The sequence below is a fragment of the Charadrius vociferus genome, unplaced genomic scaffold (assembly GCF_000708025.1).
Source record: "Charadrius vociferus isolate BGI_N301 unplaced genomic scaffold, ASM70802v2 scaffold1, whole genome shotgun sequence".
NCBI lineage: Eukaryota > Metazoa > Chordata > Aves > Charadriiformes > Charadriidae > Charadrius > Charadrius vociferus.
Window position 1 is genome coordinate 6,827,363 of NW_009647680.1, and position 22,408 is coordinate 6,849,770.

At 40.8% G+C, this 22,408-nt stretch overlaps 1 protein-coding gene across 2 annotated transcripts in view; it reads right to left on the bottom strand.

Annotated features, from left to right (window-relative positions):
- DLG2 (discs, large homolog 2 (Drosophila)) overlaps positions 1 to 16,060 on the bottom strand; it is a 673,110-nt gene extending 657,050 nt beyond the window's left edge. For both annotated transcript variants that reach the window (XM_009881201.1, XM_009881200.1), the window contains exon 1: positions 15,959 to 16,060. In XM_009881201.1, the coding sequence (XP_009879503.1) occupies positions 15,959 to 16,060 (102 nt within the window). The remainder of the gene's footprint in view (positions 1 to 15,958) is intronic.
- Between the last annotated feature and the right edge of the window lie 6,348 nt (positions 16,061 to 22,408).

A 22,408-nucleotide genomic window follows, 5' to 3' on the forward strand; every position in this document is an offset into this window, starting at 1 on the left:
ATGTATGGGAGGATAGGTTACAATTTCATCGTAGGATGAAGACAAAATGTCACTGACTTCTTGGGTTTTCAAATACGTTGCAAAGCTTTCTAGAGAAGATGACACGTTTATTTTGAAAACAGTACACTGCACCTCTAGAAAGTAGAACAGCAGAGCAAAAATTATAGCTTTTGACTTTTTTTTTTTTTTTAAGATAAAAGAAGAGATGTACAGTTCCTGAAGCCAGGAAAAAAAAAAAAAGCCAAACAAAACACCCACGTACAAGGGCTACACCAGGTATTTTCTAAATTCATTACTGTTATCCATGCTTGTCATTTCAAATACAAGAAAAACATCCCATGGAAGAAATTCCAGGAGAAAAAAACAGACCTTAAGCTCCTCCTTGAGAAGTTTGTACGAAACTTTGGAATCCAACAAATATTTAAACTGAAATTAAGATAAGGCAAACCTAAACTAGAAATATTTCCCCCATTTTGTATCTCTCCCTCCATGCAATGCCCACTGACGACTCCTTTATTCTACTGTACTTATACGAGGCTTTTTGAGGAGTTTGAGAGCAGTACAGATATCTTGTTTTTAGGTAATTCAAAGCCCCTCTTGGTAAGTGAGGGGAAAAATACTGCTCTTTGGCTTTGCTCCTAAAGTCTCAAAAGATCAGGACTTGTGGATTGAAAGATTTGGGTAGCCTTAACAGAGGTCTCTTTTCAATGCTCACCTGCACTAACATGAGAGACAAGAAGAAGCAAGGAACAGTCACCAAGCCTGATAGGACACGCTTTCCTCTCTTCCCTTGGTTCAACCCACATGATGTTTGTGACAAGGAGATGGACAGCCCTTTTCCAAAGGCATTCCCAGCACAAATATTAAGCAGCTCTATCAATTTTGCCCTAAAGCTAGTGACTGGAAGTTCTCAATACACATAATAAAGGAATTTTTTAAAAGGCAGACATTCAGACCAAAAATACAGCAGCAGTTACAGAGCCCCTTTAAAAATTCAGGGCCTTTTGCACTTGTCAGCATTTCATGGTGCATTTGTTCTAAAACGTGTTTCCTGTTGTGGGATTGCACCTGAAAATGATGTCTGCAGACAGCAGCCGAGCACAGCAGTGCATTTGGGAGCGGGGAAGAGCAGCAAGTCAACATGTTTCTAAGCAGCCTGCACTCTTTTTAGGGGTCAAGCGGGAGCTCAGCGGCAAGCTGCTAAACGGTCGTTTGTATCAACTCTGCAGGCAAGGCCAATGGGTTATCTACAGCCAAAGAAGCGATGAAAACAGCTGTAGTTGGTAGCAAATACAGCCAGAAGGCCACCACCACGTGAAGACAAGTTGTTTCCAGCCACAAAGCTGCCAAGTCCTCAGGTGTCTCTGCTCATATTTATGGTGTTTAATGTTTAGTGGTAACATATTGAAAAAAAATAAAAATTAAGTGCTTTGCTCTTCTTTTGGGATCTCACCTGCTAACCCGTACATGTGAGAGATGTCTACAACATCTTTCTCCTTTGGAAATGGCACTGTAACTTTAAACATCATTATATAAGCATGTGTCCGATCAAGAATTGTTTTGCTCACACACTGTAGGCTCAAGAACATTATTATAAGACGGAGAAATTAACTTCTTTTTCAAAGCTTCACACACAGAAAATGTAATTTGCAGAGTAACAAGTTCAAAAACTATTCAGCTCTTTCTGGTTTTCAGCACCTTCTCTTTTTTTCCTGCTACAGCTTCATTATTTTCTTATTCTTTGCACTATACGTCAGTCTTTTTGGATGAAAGAAACCATTCCATATTAGTCACACCAGAAAAATGAATTTTGCCTTGCAGTTGGTGAATGAAGATTATCAGAACTTTTATTCACATGCAGAAAATAACAATATAATAGCTAAGGAACACCAAAAAAAGCTGTGTTTACTCTAATTTATCACTTTTGCATGTCTTGTCTTGTACTCAAAAAACACATTTAATTCATGACTACATTAGTCCTCTTTGGTAAATTTTGTGCCAAAACTTGTTGGCCCTAAGTGCAACTAAAATGTGGTACTTACTTTGTACGCATTTGATGCTCGTGGAGCTTTTGTCGAGCTAATCTAAGCATGATAGGCAAAGCAAGAGAAGCCAATCTTCTGGAGCCTTGCACCCTTTAAAAAAGCAGCAATATTTTCAGACCAAATAAGCAAATTTCTTTACATACTAACCCTGACTTGAGGTCTGAGAAAATTTTGCACATAAGCATCTCAATAAAAAGCCCTCACCCTCATTTCTGAAGCTAAACCACACCAAAGGATAGATGTCTTAGTAAGTAACGTGCCTTGGTCTTAACATCAGTCATTTAGGTGGTTTAGCCAAATCCGGAATTACTAATATAGAGGTATTTTACTATGATATGCTTTATCAGTCTGATTTTGGTCTCTGCATCGGCTTCTCACCATCTAACTAGGCGAATAAATTATGTAGGAAATTCAAAGCGGAAATTGCTCCTTTTCCCTTTCTTGGCTTATTTTATTTTTAGTTGCTCTTAATTTAAGGCGTTAAAACCTTCTTAAGAAAGAAATACTTTAAATACGTTAGCAGGATTTAACTTATTAGAGTTTTTGACAACAAACAGTGTTATTATTTACTGCACCATTCAAAGTCCTGTTTGACTTCTCCCTCTTGCATAAGAAATTTCACGGACGTGTCAACGTGCATTTTCTATATAAGGCAAATAGACCTCTGTATCACAAACATTTTTGACACTTTCAAATGCAGTTTTACAGCCTTAAACAGACATTCCACTTCTCCCACCCACCCACCATCTCATCCAAGGCCTACAGTCACCAAATTTTCAGAATTTAAGAGTGGGAGTATTGCTAATGTACCAGGTAAGTGAAGAGCTTAGTGACCCGTTTGTGCGTATGTACATATATGTGAGAGGGTATGGACATGTTTCCCTGTTCCTGTCTGCCAGAAATGCCCTGTTAACTCCAGAAATGCCCTGTTAACTTCATGCTTCTCAACCACATCCACTGACCTGGGGTCTAACAGTGAATTTTAAGTGGGAGCCAGCAGCAGCAAAGAAAGCACTTATGCATATTTGAGAAGTAAAGCAAAGCAAAACAGGAAATAAGGTGTAGGGCTGAATAAAGGAAGCGCTGGAGGAGAAGTACTGCGTGGTCAGATACTTAGAAGGTGCTTAACTGCCATCAAAAGCCAAGGGGTACCTAAGTATCTCAAGGATCTCGACCTTAGAGTCTCACAAACTCTACCTGAACTTTTCTACTAACAGAGTTACTGAAGCGCAAAGGTGAAATCCCAGCCCTGCACCAGCAGCCCCCACAATCCGAGCCCCTGGCAACACTCCCAATTTTATCAAACGGGGATAAATTGCCTCTCTCCACGTCTTTTGTTGGATCAATGGAAGAACAGGGAGTAACGCTCACGTTTAGCCTCCTGTCCCTTCTTTTAAACACCGGATTATGCTTCCCAAATTTCCTTCTCTTTTAGCTGAAGAGACATTTCACCTGCCACTGCTGAAAAACCAACCTGTTTCCTCTGCAGAGTGAGGTGTATGGCTGCATGCTAAATCCCCTCTCATTTCTCCCACTTTCAGTGAAATTTGGATGAGGTGATTTATAGAGGTCCTTTCCAATCAACATTTCTGCGATTCTGTGATTACTTCGTACACATTCTAATATGTGTACATGAGCTGACCCTTTTCTATCTGCACTCAGTTCCTTTATGAATGAACTGAAGGCAGTAGAAGAAAAATCATCAGACTACAGAACAACTAATTCTCATTTAATAAGAGAAATTTTATTCACTCGTAAGGCCCTACGCTGTCTCTCCTTGTGAATGCAAACAGTCAAGAATTAGCTGGTGTTTGCAGGCAGAATGTGGATTAGTTTGAGAGTAGCTCCGTTTCTCTGGCTCAGCACACTGAGCATTTTTATTGCAGTTACACAGGAAAGCGTTAGTTGCTAATGCTCTGTGAAAAGGTGCTGCACTCCAGCACCAGTAAGACATTTACACATTGGATGCATACAGATTAAACAATTGTAGACAGCAAATTAAACCTCTGTTTTAGGAAGCCAGCTCCATCACAAGATGCAACAGCCTGAGGTTCAGTCCCCAGCTCTGTGGGGGAGATGATGCTCCTCTATCCCTTCAGCTGTACCTGACCCGGGGAAGCAAGTGTGAAGCTCAGGGGCCCTACTACAACACTTCTAACACAAAAGCACCTTCTTCAAAACCAGATTTTGAAATTCTCCGAAGATTCATCTCACAAGTCTCACTTCCCTCTGTCTCTGTTAGCTTCTGACGTCTTTAAAGGCTATTGAACTTCAAGACACTGGAAAGACACGTCCTTAATGCTGGAAAATTAAAGCCCTGCATGCCTGGAACTCGCGTGGGGGCTGATGCATATAGTAAAGAGTGCAAAACACCAGGGCTTTATAGGAGGAGGTGCAACAGGCTCGTCTGTAATGCGTACATACACACAAAATTAGATCCGCAAGCGCATTTTCTAGGTCATCTTCTTCTCCTTCCTCTGCTCTCGCCCTCCTCTCTTGAGTTTTCTTAATTGTTCTGGGAAGGAATACATGTTTCAAAATGTATCACCAGACTTTGCCTTATGAAAACATATTGTCCTGGTTATTTCATATTGTGTATGGAATATTAGTTCTTAGTTAACTTTGCCAGTGCAAAAATGTACTGTTTTCTTATCCTGTCAAATGTTTAGTTCCTACCCACCTAATTTATCATCTTCCTTAAGCCAAAGACCAGAAATCCAAGTGCAAACACTAACACAGGCAAGGGGATGTAATGAGTAGGAAAGCTATAAATTTTATCTGTTTTATAGGTACAGTGCAAAACACTGTTACTAACAGTACTGACAAGACCTTCAGTCACAGCTCTGCAGATTGTTGTGTCCTGGATTTGATAGGACTCTATAGCGCTTTGCTTAATTTATTGTAGACTGAAGAATCTGGGATTTAATGTGTAGTTTAAGAGAGCCATATGGCCCTCTGAACTGGGCTGAATGTCCCTCCTAGCGATCAGCCTAACCAGAATTCCTGAATGGTCACAAAATTTGTGCGATGCAGTTACTAATTCGCCTCCTTGCAACAGGTTTATGTTCATCTGCTTGTCACCTTCCTGCCTCATGTATCATCCGATGACTATTTTTAAACAATCTTCGCAAAATAAAAACTCAAATAAGCAGAGCTCTGGAAGTGCTTCTCCCCTACAGCAACTTTATATAATAAGTTAGATGATAGGAGCACTACTTGGACGGGTGGAGATAAGATCCTGTCAGCGTTTTCATTTCAAACCCCCCTTTTCAGGAACTTGCAATTCAACCATAACAATTTGCTATGTGCAAAAATTGGGATGTGAAAACTCAGACCTGGAGGGAGAACTTTAAAAAAAGACAAATGATAGTATTTCAAGGTATTCATGAAATAAATACTGTGGGGAGGGGGCTGGGCAGCAAAAAAGGAGAAAATGCTTTGATTTTCACTAATATATTTCCATTTTCACTTGTAACCTCCCCTACCTTAGCCTCGCCATGGCTTTATGTCGATCGTTAAAACCAATGACGTGTTGTACTTACACTGTTCATTTCATTTCAGTGCTGCATACATGCAATAATTATTAATTCTCAATATCCTCTGAGGCAGGTATTACCAAGTTGATTTTCTAGAAAGAGACACAAGGCACAATTTGCCCCAGGTCACAACAGGAACGCTTTGTGAGAGCCAGAAATAGAAATCAGAAATGTTCCCTGTCCTAAATCATGGCCACAAACCCCTCTCTGGCAGTGACTGTTTTCTCACTGGTTTATGGAGGTGATTATCCTGTTATTGAACTGTGTTTAATACTGACTGAGATATCCCTGGTATAGATAAGAATTTCAAGGCACTGCCAGCTGACGATACCTCTCAGAAATAGTGTAAGAGCCAGGACTAATATACTTTAGCAACATATTTTAACAGGTGGTTGTTATAAGCTATATACCAGTCTTACAAGGTGGTAGACAAGCATGCATTACTAATTTAAATGTCTTTAGAGGTATGCAACCTTTGAATTCACTGAATTTAAACTTCTTTCTTACTTGCAGGATCTGTAGTTAATACAGTGTGGGTGGAGATAGCTAAGCTGGTGGGGAAGTATTCCATGGTGGAGTGCCCCTATGTGCTGGACGCAGGGTCTCTTGCCTTCTGCTGAGTTCAAGGCAGGTTTCTTACGGATTTGGAAGACGCAGGGAACTACAGGCCGGTCAGTCTCACCTCTGTGCCTGGCAAGATCATGGAGCAGACCTTTCTGGAAACTCTGCTAAGGCACATGGAATATAAGGAGGTGATGGGTGACAGACAACATGGCATCACCAAGGGCAAGTCATGCCTGACAAATTTGGTGGCTTTCTACAAAGGTGTTACAGCAGCAGTGGACAAGGGAAGAGCAACCGATGTCATCTACCTGGACTTGTGTAAGGCGTTTGACACCCTCCCACATAATATCCTGGTCTCTAAATTGTAGAGACATGGATTCGACAAATGGATCACATGGTGGATAAAGAATTGGCTGGACGGTCACACTCAGAGTGGAGGTCAACGGCTCGATGTCCAAGTGGAGACCAGTGACAAGAAGCGTTCCTCAGGGGTTGGTACCGGGACCAGTGCTGTTTAACATCTTTGTGGGTGACATGGATGTTGGGATTGAGCGCACCCTCAGCAAGTTTGCCAAAGACACCAAGCTGTGTGGCGCAGCTGACATGCTGGAGGGAAGCGATGTCATCCAGAGGGACTTTGACAGGCTTGAGAGGTGGGCAAGTGCAACCCTCATGAGGTTCAACCAGGACAAGTGCAAGGTCCTGCACATGGATCGGGGCAAACCCAAGCACAAGCACAGGCTAAGCGGAGAATGGATTGAGAGCAGCCCTGAGGAGAAGGACTTTGGTGTGTTGGTGGTGGAGAAGCTCAACGTGAGCTGGAAATGTGGGCTTGCAGCCTTGAAAACCAACCTCATCCTGGGCTGCATCAGAAGCAGTGTGGCCAGCAGGAGGAGGGAGGGGATTCTGCCGCTTTACTCTGCTCTCGTGAGACCCCACCTGGAGTACTAAGTACAGCTTTGGAGTCCTCAGCACAGGAAGGACATGAACCTGCTGGAGCTTGACCAGAGGAGAGCCACAAGGATGATCCGAGGGCTGGAGCACCTTTCCTATGAGGATAGGCTGAGAGAGCTGGGGTTGTCCAGCCTGGAGAAGAGAAGGCTCTGGGGAGGCTTTATAGCAGCCTTCCAGTATCTGAAGGAGGCCTACAAGAAAGCTGGAGAGGGATTTTTGCAAGGGCATGTACTGATAGGAAAAGAGGTTATAGTTTCAAACTAGAAGAGGGTAGATTTTGATTAGATATCAGGAAAAAAATTTTCACTCTGAGCATGGCGAAGCACTGGAACAGGTTGCCCAGAGAAGCTGTGGCTACCCCATCTCTGGAGGTGTTCAAGGCCAGGCTGGACAGGGCTTTGAGCAACCTGGTCTAGTGGGATGTGTCCCTGCCCATGGCAGGGGGGTTGGAACTAGATGATCTTTAAGTCCCTTCCAACTTAAACCATTCTATGATTCTGTGATTCTATGATTGGGCTTGCTGCTCTAACACAATATACCTGGGTATATTCCAGGTGGACTGTCACAGGTGTGGTGGGGGTAGGTCCAGAAGAACCAAGCCTGACAGAGATATTGTGGGCTCTTCCCTATTTGTTAGATTTTTAAATCTCCGAGTCATGAGACCACGTGCAACATCCTTGTACTACATCTACTCTGCTAAATAAAGCCATTTTTTATCATGCTTCTTGGTTCCCAGGGCATGAGGTTGAGAGAGGGTCACGTCCATCTTACTACTGAAGTAGCATTTTTAATGAATTAAACTGAGCAGATGTGTTGCAGGCTTTCAAATGTCATGTAAAGGCAAGGGGCAGCAGTGGAAGGTGTTTGAAGATATAGCCAAGAGGTTTGGCTGTAGGCTGCAAGTAATCTTCCCTGATCCAGTCTCAACCATGCTCCCTCCCTCCAGTCCCTTGAGTGAACAATCCTTCAAGCCATGCCTACAAATTTTCTTGAAAAAGCTTGGGAGCACCCCAAAATACAGCCGTGGGCCAAAACTAACAATTTTGCAATTTGCAATCAGAAGTTGAGTACTTGAGTATACTCATTAGCCCTCTTTTACTTAGCAATATAGGTATATCTTAAAAATTTTGCAGCTGGCCCAAGGTCTGTAGTTACAGGCCGATTTCCATAGGGGATGAGCTCACATCTTGCAAAGAAAGTGACCTTGTAAATGTCTATATTGCCTTCAGCAGGCAGCTACTTGTTGTCATAGGCTTGGTACCACACTTGCCATAGCTACGGAGCCTCCAGGTGATTCATTGTGTGGACTTCAGTGCTGACACCAGCTTACATCTTCCTCAAAATTCATATTTGGCATATTCCATCTTAATTACACTGAACAGCTGTGAGCATCTCCTAAAGGAAATCTCCCCAAAAAGATGTGTCAGGATTCTCAGAATCCAGGTTTCTGAAATGTCAGTTTGAAGAAAAATTGAAAAACAAAAATTTTCAGTTTCACTGAAAGTTAGACATTTTCCCAGAAAACCTGCTTTCTGGTCACATACAACTTGGTGGGGATCATTGAAGTAGCTAATGGGTGAAACTCCTCATTGAAGCTGGGTGAAAAGGGCCATTTTTACCTTGCGGATTCATAGTGATACTCTCAATACACACAACAGCTAAGCGACTCAAAAGAATAGCCCTTACTGCCATAATACTTCATCAGATCATTCTCCTGGGATCATATATCGTTAACTTCTACAGGGAGTCACAGGAATCCCCATCAGTAATCTTGCTTCCCATTCAGCACAACCCCCACCTAGTCTCTCTTGAAAAATCCCGTCCCTAAGGATTTTTAATATTGCATCAAATGTTTAAAGATGAAGGAAATATAATGAGAAAAGTGAAAGTAATAAATACCTATATTTTAATAATGAGACTATTTCTGACAGCTACACTGGAAACATAAAAGCTACTTTTCAAAGATCAGGAGAACTGTTCAGTGACAGTTTTCAGTTTTATTGCTATTATCACTTAAATATATTTATATAACACCTCTTTGCCACCATTCTCTTCTATGACATATTTTACAGTTAAGATGAATGTCTATATATAGCCTTCTCCTAGTCAATAATTAGTTTGTAAAATCAAGCAGCTCATGTAACTGTGCATCAAGTCATTCCAGTACTTACATGTTTCTATTTGAAAGCACCTAATTTTGTGTAATTATTACAGATAATTTAAAGCAAAAATATATTTTAAAAATTAAGTATCTGAGCAAACCCTGAACTTCTCCTTCAAACTATTCAATAACCCTTAGCTACGTGCCTCCTGCCCCACTTTTTCCATAAGTATACTTCATTGACATATTTCTAACCCGGTGCTTGTGAACCACCACAGTCAGCTCTGCTTTATTACTCGCTTAAAGAAGAAACCCATTTCCCACCATGGCTATATGCTCAAAGGTACAGTACAGAGGGGATTCAGAGCGTCCTTTAGCTTCAGGTGAATTTCAAATAATCCAGAGTGATGAAAATCAGACTCCATTGCTGTGCTACCAGTAAGTATTCTTGTTGTGATGAGAGGAGCATGCACAGCAAGCACCACGGGCCATCCAGTCCAGTGCCCAGCTCCTGAAGGCAGCCAGAAGCAGATATTCTGGCAAAATGTGCAAAAAAGGCCAGTGATTCAAATGATGCAGGGACTAAAGATCCCACCTACAGAAGAAGTTTCTTTCCGTGTATACACTTTAAAAAAAAATGACAAACCACTTTATTAAAAAAGCCACTTTTAGCATTGTTTTCTTAATTTAAACTATCTGCACATTTGTTATGGAGTGGTTTCTCGGGGAATCTCCTACCAGCCACCCGTCTCCTTCACAGTGTACAGGGAGCTCATCGGCAGGACAGAGGCAAAAAATGAGACACAATATTCTCACACAAGCAGAAATATTTTTAACATCTGATCTTGATGCTTTTAGAAAAATGCCTGGGCATCGCCCGCCCAGACGTTGGCCAGTGCCAGTGAGTGACAGCTAGTGAGTGAGCTCACTCCAAATAAGACTGAAGTGGTAACGCTTGTTTGCCTCCCCTGACTAGTGACTTAACTCCTACGTGATTGAGAAGATGGGTCCATCATTTCAGAGGATTCATGATCTAACAATTTTTTTTTCCTTTTTCAATCTAACCAGACCTCATCTGTGTTGCTTTCTCTTCTGCTTGCCTCCTCAGGACCCTTGCCCAGACCACTGCCTTCTCATCCTGCCCCTGAGCTGCTGTCTCTGCATCATCCTTCCCCATGCCTTTCCTCTGCTTGCCCCAGCTGGATCTTCCTGCTGCTGCCTCCTACGTCTCCTTAGGCTTCTGCCGTCCTTGTGCCTCCTGTAATACTGAGTTCTACAGTACCCACGTGGAGTTCAAGATAACAAACTCAAGATCACTTATGAAGTTGCAGCCTACTCACCTCTGATACCAGAGTACTTCACCAGCGCAATGCTCCTCAACAGCTGGGAACAAGAAGTTCTGAAAAGTAGGATGCACTTTATAAACTTTTCAATACTGGGAGGAGTTCCCAGCAGGGTCCCACAGCCCTATCACTTGCTACTTTGGCCTCAGAAAGCTTCAGTCTGGTGGTCTTTGAGTACAATGTATAGTTCATCTTTTTCCCACACATGTTGATGATGGGTGGGAACTGCTGGGGAGGGCTTGTACTTGTCCTTATGCCAAGGGTGTTAAGTGTAGGGGGTTAGGCAATGCCTAACAAAGAAAAAACTTATGGCCAGCTGAAATTGTTTGGGCTTACACGCCATGTCTAGCTTGCATAGATGCTAGCCAGAGAAGAAACCGCCCTCTGCCTTGAGCGCTGCGCACTAATGCACGAATCTTCTGTGACACAACTGATCATACTCAGAGACTCTTGCCAGTGGCAATTCTGCAGCCCTTCTGCAGCTCCTTCTATTGCCGAGCATTTTTATTTTAACACCAGAGTGGCCTAACAAGAATAATATGTGGAAGTAGGTTTCTCCGTGCCACTGTCAAACGTTATGCATAGCGAGTGGCAGTAATGTTCCAGCTGACTTACTCTGTTGATTGTCTATGAATAGGCAGGAAACTCTTTCAGAGAGTTCTGGAACCCTATACGAGATATCAGTCTCTATAGATGGATCACAGAAGTCAGAATGACCATGAATACATGGTATTTTTACATCTGTCCAGTTCTGGCCCCCCAAAAAATCAAAACTGAAATATGTTGGTGGACTCAGAAGTTATGTCCACGTCAGCAAGCAGCAAGCAGGAATGAATCCACAGAGTGAAGAACCGGTAAGAAGGACTCAACCACAACATTACACATATGATTTGTGTTTTACTTTGAAATAGTGCTAATCTGTTTTTATAAACTGAATACCCTTAAGATTTTGCAGAGTACTTGGTGTGTTCCTGGAGTGCATCTCTCTGCTTAATTTCATCAAAAAGGCATCCCATTTGTGTACTCCAAGCCTAATGGAAAACAAAGCACGACACATAGGTAGGGCTGGGAAAATTAATTTCAAAAGGTCATTTATAGTTCGAATGAATATTCTATCTGAGTTCATCCAGAAACACCCTCAGACTGTCCCATGAAATGTAAAATCCCACTGGAGTTCACGGAGATGCATCAAGAAGCTAAAGCATGCAAGGCTTTGAGTATGGTCTACTGTGTATCATACCTACTTGGAGAAGAATTCTCCTGTCATGTCAAATTACTGTTTCTTACAATAACCATGTCCAGACTATGACAATATAGAGACTATTCACAACTAAGAACTAAGTGAGGCACCAGAGTTTGTTCAAGAGACTAATAATGCCCATTCAGAAAAGTAGTAGTTTTCTAGTAGTTTGAACATGATAAAAATAATAAATATGAATTTCAAGACATTCAGTAATATCCCTTACTATTTGTTTTAAAAATAGCACCTTCTGTATTGCAACAGTTTTGCAAAACGTAGAAGTTTGGGCAGCTGAAAAAACAAGTGGTTTTACTTTTGTGCTCACCTTGGATAGTGGAATAAATCACTATTTGGCTATTTCAGCTAAAACAGAGAAATAGTAGGAAAAAACCCACAAAATCAGTTATTGTGCTGGAGTACTGGTTGTGATAAACGTGCTACAAGGAAAGAAAGGAAACAGGGAAGAGAAGGAGGTGTATATATTATCCATTTTAGAAAAAAAAAAAAAACAAAACCCAAACTTTTAAATTATGCTATCGGTGATATAAGAATAAACCTAAATCAAAAGGAAAATAAGATTTATCAAAATACCCGGTCAAGGTAAACAAACAAGGAAGTCACTCATCTCTCAGTGGAATCTCCTCAATATCTATTTTTGATACACAGAGGTAAAGGACATAAGGCAGAAAAACATTTCCATGTGAGTGTCAGAATTGTGGCTGAAATGAAATTTAAGAAACATCTCAGTCAATCTGAAATCCCTTCCTGGCACTCCTAATAAGAGCAAAATGAACAGGATATTAAGAGTCGGGAGATAACTCTTCTGCAATACTGAACCAACTATTACAGGGCCCAATTCAGCAAAGTGAGTAAGCTCATACTGACATTTAAGTGTGCATTTAAGCCTCATCATCTTCAGTGAGAATCTGATATATGCTTTGGCACTCCTCTCGATGGAGATCTGTGAACGCGGGTCTATCTCACACACAAGCCGTACTTTAATCCACAGGCACCAATCTGTCCAGTAGCTGTAGACCAACTCCAGGACTCGGGGGATATACATTCATGTCCCAGCCCCGTGAGGTTATGAACAAGACAGTTCTGCAAAACACCTCCTGGCACCTGAGGGCCATGTTTTAAAACCTGCTTATCCCCTCTCTGCTTCATCTCTGTACCCCTGTGATGGAAACACACTGTTACTTCCCTACTAGAAATGGGAGAATTGTTTAAATATGTTACAGTAGGTTATAATAGTGGCATTTCAGGTAGACATTACCCTGCCTTTCAAATTAAACTGCTCTCTGAATTCTTTGCAGTTTCAAGGTCAAGGACCATAAAACTGGGCATCACTGAAAGTAAAGGTCCAGGACAAGGCCAACTATCAAAGTTCAGGAAATCAAGCTGTAAAGGAAAGCTTCCCGCAGGCGCAGTTAAGACTCCTCCACTGCCTTCTTTGCAACATATGGTGTAGTAAGACATGCACACCCTCTTCCTGCCCCCCCAAATTAACTCCCTGGCACCACCTGTTAGGAGTGAGCAGACTGTAAAATATTGAATTGGGAACAGATAAAAATGGGTGTGATGGTTCTGATGTGGTGCATTTCACTCGCTCGCTTCTGTGCCCATAGGAAAAGAAGACTGTGTTTGGCACAAAATTAAAAGTAAAAACTGTAAATCAAGAGTGTGAGCAATACTGCATTCCTGTAACTTGCACTGTCCTTTCAAAATGAGCTAGTTAATAACCTGACCTGGTTCTTTTATCACTTGGAGATACTTGCCTGGACTTTGAATTCCTTTGTTGTCTACTCCACTATCTATATTTTAAAACTCTCCTTCTATTCTGAGGACCTATTTTCTTCTCTGCCACTCAGAATATAAACTGTCATTCCAGTATATTACTCTCCTTCCCGAGTTCAAGAACCACGTGACTGCAGAAGTCATAATATTATGAGCACGCTTAGATCCATGATTTCATGCCATGTAACTAAAAGATTTCCTGAAAAGAAACATCCTTACTTCTTGTTCAAACTTCTTGGCTTGTGAACAATGGATCTGCACCCATAAATCTAAAAATATAACCCAAACTGTCCAAAGCAAAAAGTCATGTATTTAGATATGGGCTGAAGAACAAATGGAAATGAGAAAAAGGTATTTCAAGTGATGTGATGCACTGGTGTATGTATACAGAATATCTCATGTATGCTTGATGGTGGTATCAAAGGGTACTAATCTGACACGTATTGAACCAACGCAAGATAACTCAGTTCGCTCGTGCTCCTTCTCATCTTTTTGAAAATGATCACTATCCCACACATTCACTTTTCATCTGAGAAGTAGTTCATACACCACCACCAGAAGATAAAACATTGACTGTGACTAACTTAATGAGCCTGAAGCGCTAAAGAAAGAGAAGGAAAAAAAAAGTTTGAAATTTATGATTTTTATTCTCTTCCTTCTTCCTAACAGGATCTGGAAATCATGAAAGAACTTGAGTGCATCAAAGAATATCCTTTGAAAATCGTGCTTACAGGCAGGAATACAAATTGGATACTAGTCCCTAGGCCACTGGCCTACCTTTGTAGAAGGGTGGCTTGCATTTAATTTCCCTTGGCTAACAATTCACCTCTATTAATTAGAATTTAACACTTGAAAACAAAAGGGTTTAAGTTTTTAAAGTTAAAATAAAAAGGACATATGAATTGTTCTTATGAAAAAGATGCAAATTAGAAAAGCTTTTAAACTGTTAAACTCTTGATGCTATTTATATCACTAGTGGCATCATGACACAGCAATTAAATTATAACCCTTTCGCTAATAGAACATATTTTTGCCTATTTAAAATGGAAGCGAAAAAACAAGAAACTTTAGTTTGGGAAAGTCTCTAGTAACCAGAGATGTAGGCAGGAAGTAGTTTGAGGAAAAGGGGAGGCAGAAAAATAATTTGTAAATGTTTGACCGTAACCTAGTTTGAGTTCAAGTATATCATATGAAGCAGTAGATGATCTATCATTAACCTCTAGCTGAACTACGTTTAGGGAGCATTGGGTCATCTCTAACCTATTTCATAAAGTTACTTCATTTTATTTTGGCTAGTCTGTCACATAGGAACTCCAAATATTATACTGTGTTCCCTAGTTTGTGGACTGTACAACTGAAATATGGTTTTTGTAGCTTAACCATTTTTGAGGATTAAAGAAGTTACACAGGTGATTTAAAAATAATTACCATCACTGCCATTTTTATATAACTGCTTATTTCCTACTCTATTTAAACACAGAGGACCAGTTTTAAAATCATCCAGTATTTAAGGATAGCAAGGAAAAGGAATGGGACAAAATCTGCAACTCCCATGTAAAACCATCGTGATTGACCCAGTGAACCAAGAAACAAACTTGTTTACCCAAAGATAATAAGTTTTAAAAACATGCCATCACTTTTGAATTATTCCAGTAAAAGAACAAACAACATCAGTTATACTCTAATGTCAAGTCAGGATGTATATGGGAAAAAATATAGTCCAATCCAACACCTTTGTTAAAGAAATTAGGGTGGGATTGCATTACACGGCCAGAAAAGAAACTTCTCTGGCTAACTGCGCCACCTTTTGATTTAAATTTAAAAGAGAAATTAAATGATTGTCCAGTCCCTAGAAGAAAACACTTATTTAGAGATATTCCTGTAGACTTAAAAATGGGTTCAGGAGCTTACTTTATTTATTTCTTACAGAGAAGTACAGGGCTGTATAGTTTAGTATTGCTCTTATGGTTAAAAACCATGTCAGCAATATAAATGAAAAAAAAATAATATTCAATCTTGCTGGTTTGTGTTTTTGTAATAACAGTATACACATCAAAATCAATAAAGCTGGGCAAATGGCAGAGTAGTGGTTTAGTAATCTTAGCACTGTTAGCTAAGTATACAATCAACTCTAGAACAAATGCTTCATAATCCGTTAGATTCTCCTCTCTAAATCTATACTCATACAACCCTGGGAAATAAGAAAGCTTCACTTCTGATTTTTTTTTCCTAACATTTAAAACGTATCGGCTGTAAGCCCTAATTTATAGCAAACGTATCGCAATTTGCACTGAAATCTCTAGTCAGACACGAAATTAAATAGCACAGATATTCAAAGGAGTTACAGCATGCATTTAAATACATTAACCACATCCTACCTTGCATCCAAACATCAACGATAAAGTGTTGTTGGTGCATGCAACTTTGCAGTGGCAAATCATTGGTGTAAAGCAGTCAGGATTTTTAACAATAGGGCACATTCCTTTACTGCTGCAGTAGTGGCAGCCTACTGAAGGCTAAAAACAAGTAGCTAATACAGCACATGGAGAGGCAACATACGCTGCTCAACAGCTAGCTTTTCTCTTGCTGGTCAGAAGCAGCCTGCTTGAATCTCTACCTGTGTCCCATTCAGCCATCCCCTTCTTCGTTGATGAATCAACGATGCAGCATTGATCACGAATCTCAGGATTTCCCTTCCTCTGGGAAATTAGTTTTTACATCGGGGGGGAAGGAAAAAAAAAAAAAAGAAGAAGAAGAAAAAAAAGAGAGAAATGGAAATGAGGGGGACTAGCAGGTGTGGCAGTATTAGCATGTAAAAGGATGTAAACGCCTACTCATAACAATCACATAAGATTGTCATGCTAGCTGAAGTGGGCTGAAATTATTCCATCGGAAGAAAAATACTGCAGCTCCTGATTTGGTAAAAAGCCAGTGAGTTGCTGCAATACATAGTCATTGTGGGGAGAGAAGAGAGAAAAAAATTACTTATCTAAGAAGCCAGAATCCTCAGCCTTTATCAATATGCATTCCAGTAAGGATTCCCTTTCCAGCGCCTCCCCGAGAAAAAGAATCAAATCGGTGGCAACTCCGGAGAAGCGATGACCTTTGCTTTCCCCAAAAAGATGAATCTCAGCATGAAACAAACTGTACTCAAAGCTGAAAATCCCCGATGCTGGGAGTTTGCAATCAGAGAAATACAAGTAACATTTATCCAATCCTGGCTTGCCACATGGGAGCTTTCTCCAGGCACAAATTTACAAATAGACAGGTTGAAGGATTGCAGGAGACACTGAATAAAGATGTGAAGTTGCACGGAAAATGCACCAGCATGAAGCTTAAAACGCAACCCTCCTTAAACTCTGCTTTTGAGGCAGTGTAACTACTGACTCCAGCTAGTACTGATATCCTATAACCTGCAAACGGCTTGCTGTATTTCAAAAATGCAATAATTAAGGAAGTTTGGGAGCAGAACGCTGGTTTGGATTCGGTTACAGCTGTCGCTGCTCCTTCAGTTAAAGCAACACCAGCTGAAAATGCATAATAAAGCATTTGGATGAGCAAACCGCTAGCTGTGCTTTTTAAGAGGATTATTTATATCAGAAGTTGGATGCATATATCCTCCAGTTTTAGGTTCGGTCATGGCAGACACACAAATATAAAAGGAAAAGGCTACGGTATAGAAAATAAAGCCATATCTTCACCGATTTCACAGCTGATAACAAGGTAAAACCAGCAGTTTTTTCACAGCGACTTGACCCTGCTTTTTTTTGCGACTCACTGAGCTCTGCCCATCAAATTAGAAACTCTTTCTAAAGAAATGAGAGCAGCTTGTCTCCCTGGCAATCACCAGTGAGTTCTTAAGGCACAACTGAAACAATTTTCTGTAATAAACCCGAACTAGAATTTTGTTATACAACAAAAGGGAGAAAATGGCAAATGGAGGTCTCTGTGTGCAGCCAGGTCGAGCAATATAGAGGGTGAACGGTACAGAATTTTTAAAAATATCTACCTGAGACTGCAGACCCTAATGTAGGAGACCTCCTTTATTAAGATTTTGTGTTTATGCAAATGTATATGAGTCTGTGTAGTGCATGCCTGTATAGATCTAAATTTTGAGTAGAATTCCTTCAGTACAGCTTACCCTCACTTTGTAAAGTTCAAAAACATAAAAGAAGCATTCTCTTAAACAGCTCTGATCCTACTCCTTCTTTTGCACCATACAATAACTTTACTTTTATCCAATTTTTGTGTGTAGCTAAATTTCCACTTGGTATAATATTTTCTGATTGTTGTTTCTCACTCTATATTTTTGAACTTGCAAGAGCCGCAGCTCAGTAAAATGACAGTACTTTCTAGACTGACATGACAGATAGAACTGCTCCACAGTTAGAATTACAACCCAGTTCCATTTCTGAAGATTTATTTCTTGCAAATAACAGGCTCTTACAACCCATTGTCCTCAATTCACTCAGCTCATTATTTTTTTTTTCCTCACAGCCTGGACACGAGCGTTCCATGTCATGGGAGTTCCCCATGCGGAGGCCAATCAAACAGCTACCGATAATCTAAGTTTGTCTGACCTGTTAGTCCAGCACTTTTTTCTGACTTGCTGTGCCAGTTATCATCTGAAACAGTGACTGAGCCTGTTTAGAAACATACTACGGTGACAAACAGCAGCCGTAGCATTGCTGAATCTTTGATCTGTTTATTCCTAGCTTGCCTGTCTCATTATTAAGCTATATGTTATACAGATTTTCTTTCAAGTACTGTCTCTCGCATAACCAGCACTGGTGTAAATATAGAAAAGTGTAGTTTCCATGACAATACATTCCATAGTTACAGCCAGCAGCCACTATCATTAAAACATGAATCACTGTGCTACCTTAAGGTGTGAGCGCACTACATCACTGGCCTTAGAAGCGTTAATTTGGGATGGGGGTGGCATGACAATATTTTTAGGAGACACTACTACAAAATGCCAGAAAACTGTGCTGTTTAACTGTTTTAGCTATTCTAATATCCACCCATCTTAGACATTTAAGCGATCAGTAACACTCTCAATCTGTCCTAATCATTAACATTTCTAATGTAAGAATACAGCGCATCTGCACTTTTCAATGTTTTAAACACGATGTCCTGATTTGAAAATGGACTCATAATCATACAAATGTGGTTTCCGATTAATGTTCACAGGGGCTAATTAAAATCACCTGCATTTAATTACAAATTCAGATTTCAAAGAAGGGAAAGAAAACCAGCCAGTTAGCCTCTTGGATCTTTTGGATCTGACTGCATTCAGCTGGCTCGTGCTCTCAAAAGGGAGGACATATCTGTTCATTAAAATTCCCATTTCTTCCCCAGTCCCTGATTTTCAAAACGAGACTAGTGCAGACTTTCAACCAGAACAGGTTTCGCTTGTGACTTCATTTCAGTGTTAGGATGCATCAAACACCAATCACCCGAGTATTGCACAAGGCATGAAATGCATCCCTTCACACTTAAACTAATTGTTGCTTTCAAGTGAAAAACAGTTACCTGAAGAGCAGTCATTTGGTAAAAGATCAGAAAAGGAAGATTCATTCCCATGACAGAATGGAATAATAACTCATATCGCAATTGGCCAAGACGTTTATTTCAATTAAGTGACAACCACATATAGAAAACTGCCATAAGAAAACATTTTCTCATAGTTCCTCCTCTACCTTTTTTTTTTTTTTTTCCCCAACAGCACTCATTGCAGGCACAGAAGTAAATTGCTAATTGCCAGGAAAGGCATTTAAATCACAGCCATACTGCAGGAGTTCTTGGAAAATCTATGTCCACATTTGCGCTCTGTCTGATGGGATACACAGAAGAACATACATTGTGGGTTTTACTGTATGAAAAAGAGAGTCCGCACATCTGCTGAGTTTTGTGAGCCCTCTACACCTTTCCTTGGACTTGTGCGCACCGATCCAGCCCACTTGCTGGCAACTGCTGTTCTGCCACAATGAAGTGCACCTCTTTGGCTGTTAGCAAAAAGGAATGCTCCCAGCAAATTGTGGTGTAGTTATTGTTAAAAGCTTTGAGCACAATGACCCCACCAGTGAATAAAAGTCACTTGCTATTGTCTGAGCTTGGTCTTTGCAAAAGTTACTCTCTCCCTCACCCCATGGATTTGGGAGGAACAAGAACTGTTGCTCCATTTATCATTTCCATTTGGTCTGTTCAGCTGGTAAAATTGCTTGAGTTTTGGTACTATAGTACGTATTTGTGTATTTCCCATTCCCTATTTTCACTACTACACTTTTTGTTCAGTTGCTCCACCATGAGACATTCCTCTGACCCCTTAACACATCCATTAGATATGAAAAGATCAAGATGATCTATAGACCCTTGGCCAAGCTATGTGCATTTTTACTTTCTTCTAATCTTTTGTTAGAATTCAGAATCACCTTCTCCGTTGCTCTTCTCTGAATTCCCTGTACACTAATCAAGCCTCCTAAAAACTAAACCTGTCTCTGACAGTGATTAAAGAGAAGTTGTCTTCTCAGAAAATCATATTAGATGAAAGAAAAAGGGAAAAGGCTTGTTACACCACAGGCAGCACATACAAAAGGAACCAGAGGATATAAATATAAAACAAACTTGAAAGATCCCCCATCAAAATGGAAATGACTGCACACAACCCTGTCACATGTTCCTTAAGAACAAAACAGTCTCAAACATCTAGTCAAAACCAAAGTTTTAACAGCTGTCCTGTCATTTGGAGGGACTCTACTTAGGGCATTTCAAGGACCTCAGCTATGTCTATGCTATATGTGAGCTGGTCATTTTGGGGAATAGAATGAAGATGACAAGTTTTTATTTTGCTGACGTTTGTCTGTCGGTGAGTATCAAAAGCCTGGGCTTAGTTTGCCTGAAAATCCACCTGCTTTTGGAACAATCACCATTGAAGCCCCCCCCAGGAAAGACCTTACAGTCACTAGATGTTAGCTCAAGAGCAGCTAAAATCAATGGAGGAGCTGCTATTTTGTGATCTGCCCACACCTCACACAAAGCTATGCTTGAACCTGCACGAAGGCATAATATGAGATTGAATTTTCAACCCTGCTTTTAGAAATGGGGGTAAGGGAACTTTTTTGTGCCTAAAGGCTGCAGGACTAGACTAAATCTGGCCCAGTCCTGCCATAAGAACAAGATGAAGGACCCACCTCTTCCACAGCCATCAGCAGCAGCTGCTACATCTCACACAGTGGCATGTGGCAGCTGGCTTGGCTTTCCCAAATCTCTGCCTATAGACAGGGCTGAGTTGCCAGTTGGCTCCTGCCAACAGCAGAACCTGCTGGTGGAGAGCTGCTTTGCTTCACCTGGCGCTGACAAGGGAATGGACAACTCATGGAGATAGAAAGTTCTTCTCAAGTACCTTAAGATCACAGCATGGAGGCAGAGGACTGCTCGGATGCTCTGAAAAATGCATCAAGGATTCAGATGCAGTAGGCAGCTTGGAAAGCATTATATGACTCATATCTCTCCACCTGAAGATGGAGATAATGCCTTCCAATTAAATGCCCATACCTCTACATACACAGTCACATAAACAGTGATTTTAATAAATGGGAATACTCTTACAAAAAGTACTCATGTTCATAAGTGTTTACACATTTAAAAGTGCCACATTACCAGCTTCGTTTTACATGCTGCTGGAAAGCAGATCTGCAGAGAGGGAGCTGGGAGTCCTGGTGGACAGTGACTTCACCATTAGCCAGCTATCGGCACTTGTGGTCAAGAAGGCCAATGGCATCCTGGGGTGCATCAAGAAGAGAGTGGCCAGCAGGTCGAGGGAGGTTATCCTCCCCCTCTACTCTGCCCTCGTGAGGCCACATCTGGAGTATTGTGTTCAGTTCTGGGCTCCCCAGTTCAAGAAAGACGAGGAACTACTGGAGAGAGTCCAGTGAAGGGCTACGAAGGTGATCAAGGGAATGGAGTACCTCTCTTACAAGGAAAGGCTGAGAGATCTGAGTCTGTTTAGCCTGGAGAAGACTGAGAGGGGATCTGAACAATGCTTATCAATATCTAAAGGGCGGGTGTCAAGAGGATGGGGCCAGACTGTTTTCAGTGGTGCCCAGTGACAAGACAAGGGACAACGGGCACAAGCTGGAACACAGGAAATTCCATCTCAACATGAGGAAAAACTTCTTTACTTTGAGGGTGGCAGAGCACTGGCGCAGGCTGCCCAGAGAGGTTGTGGAGTCTTCTTCTCTGGAGATATTTAAAACCCACATGGATGCGTTCCTGTGCAACCTGTTGTAGTTGACCCTGCTCTGGCAGGGGAGTTGAACTAGACGATCTCCAGAGGTCCCTTCCAACCCTGACCATTTTGTGATTCTGTGATTTTTAACTAGTGGAAAACTGAATTATTTCTGAAAATAATTTTGATCTGTTAAATCATTTACGAAGCACCAACTGTATATAATGTTTTAAAATAACCTCTTTAGCCAGGTATAAATCTAAAAGAAAAATGAGAAAAGGGAGAAAAAATTACTCAAACTAAACATCAGCTTGAAGGAAAAAAACCAAGGATATCACTGCCAGTCCTCAATAGTTACAAAACAGCTCTGATTTTCTGAAGATTCCTATTTATATCTTGTGTTAGAATTTTTAAGATTTTATGTGACAAATTAAACTGAAATAAAGCCCTCGTCCTGCAGACACAGAGTGAAAATACGTGCACAGCACATTAGAATATATATGCCCCACTCTTATGTCCTTATGTAGACCTACTGATTTCTTCAAGTGATTATAGTGTAATACATGTGCTCCTAAATGAGCTTGAAATTAGCAGTTCA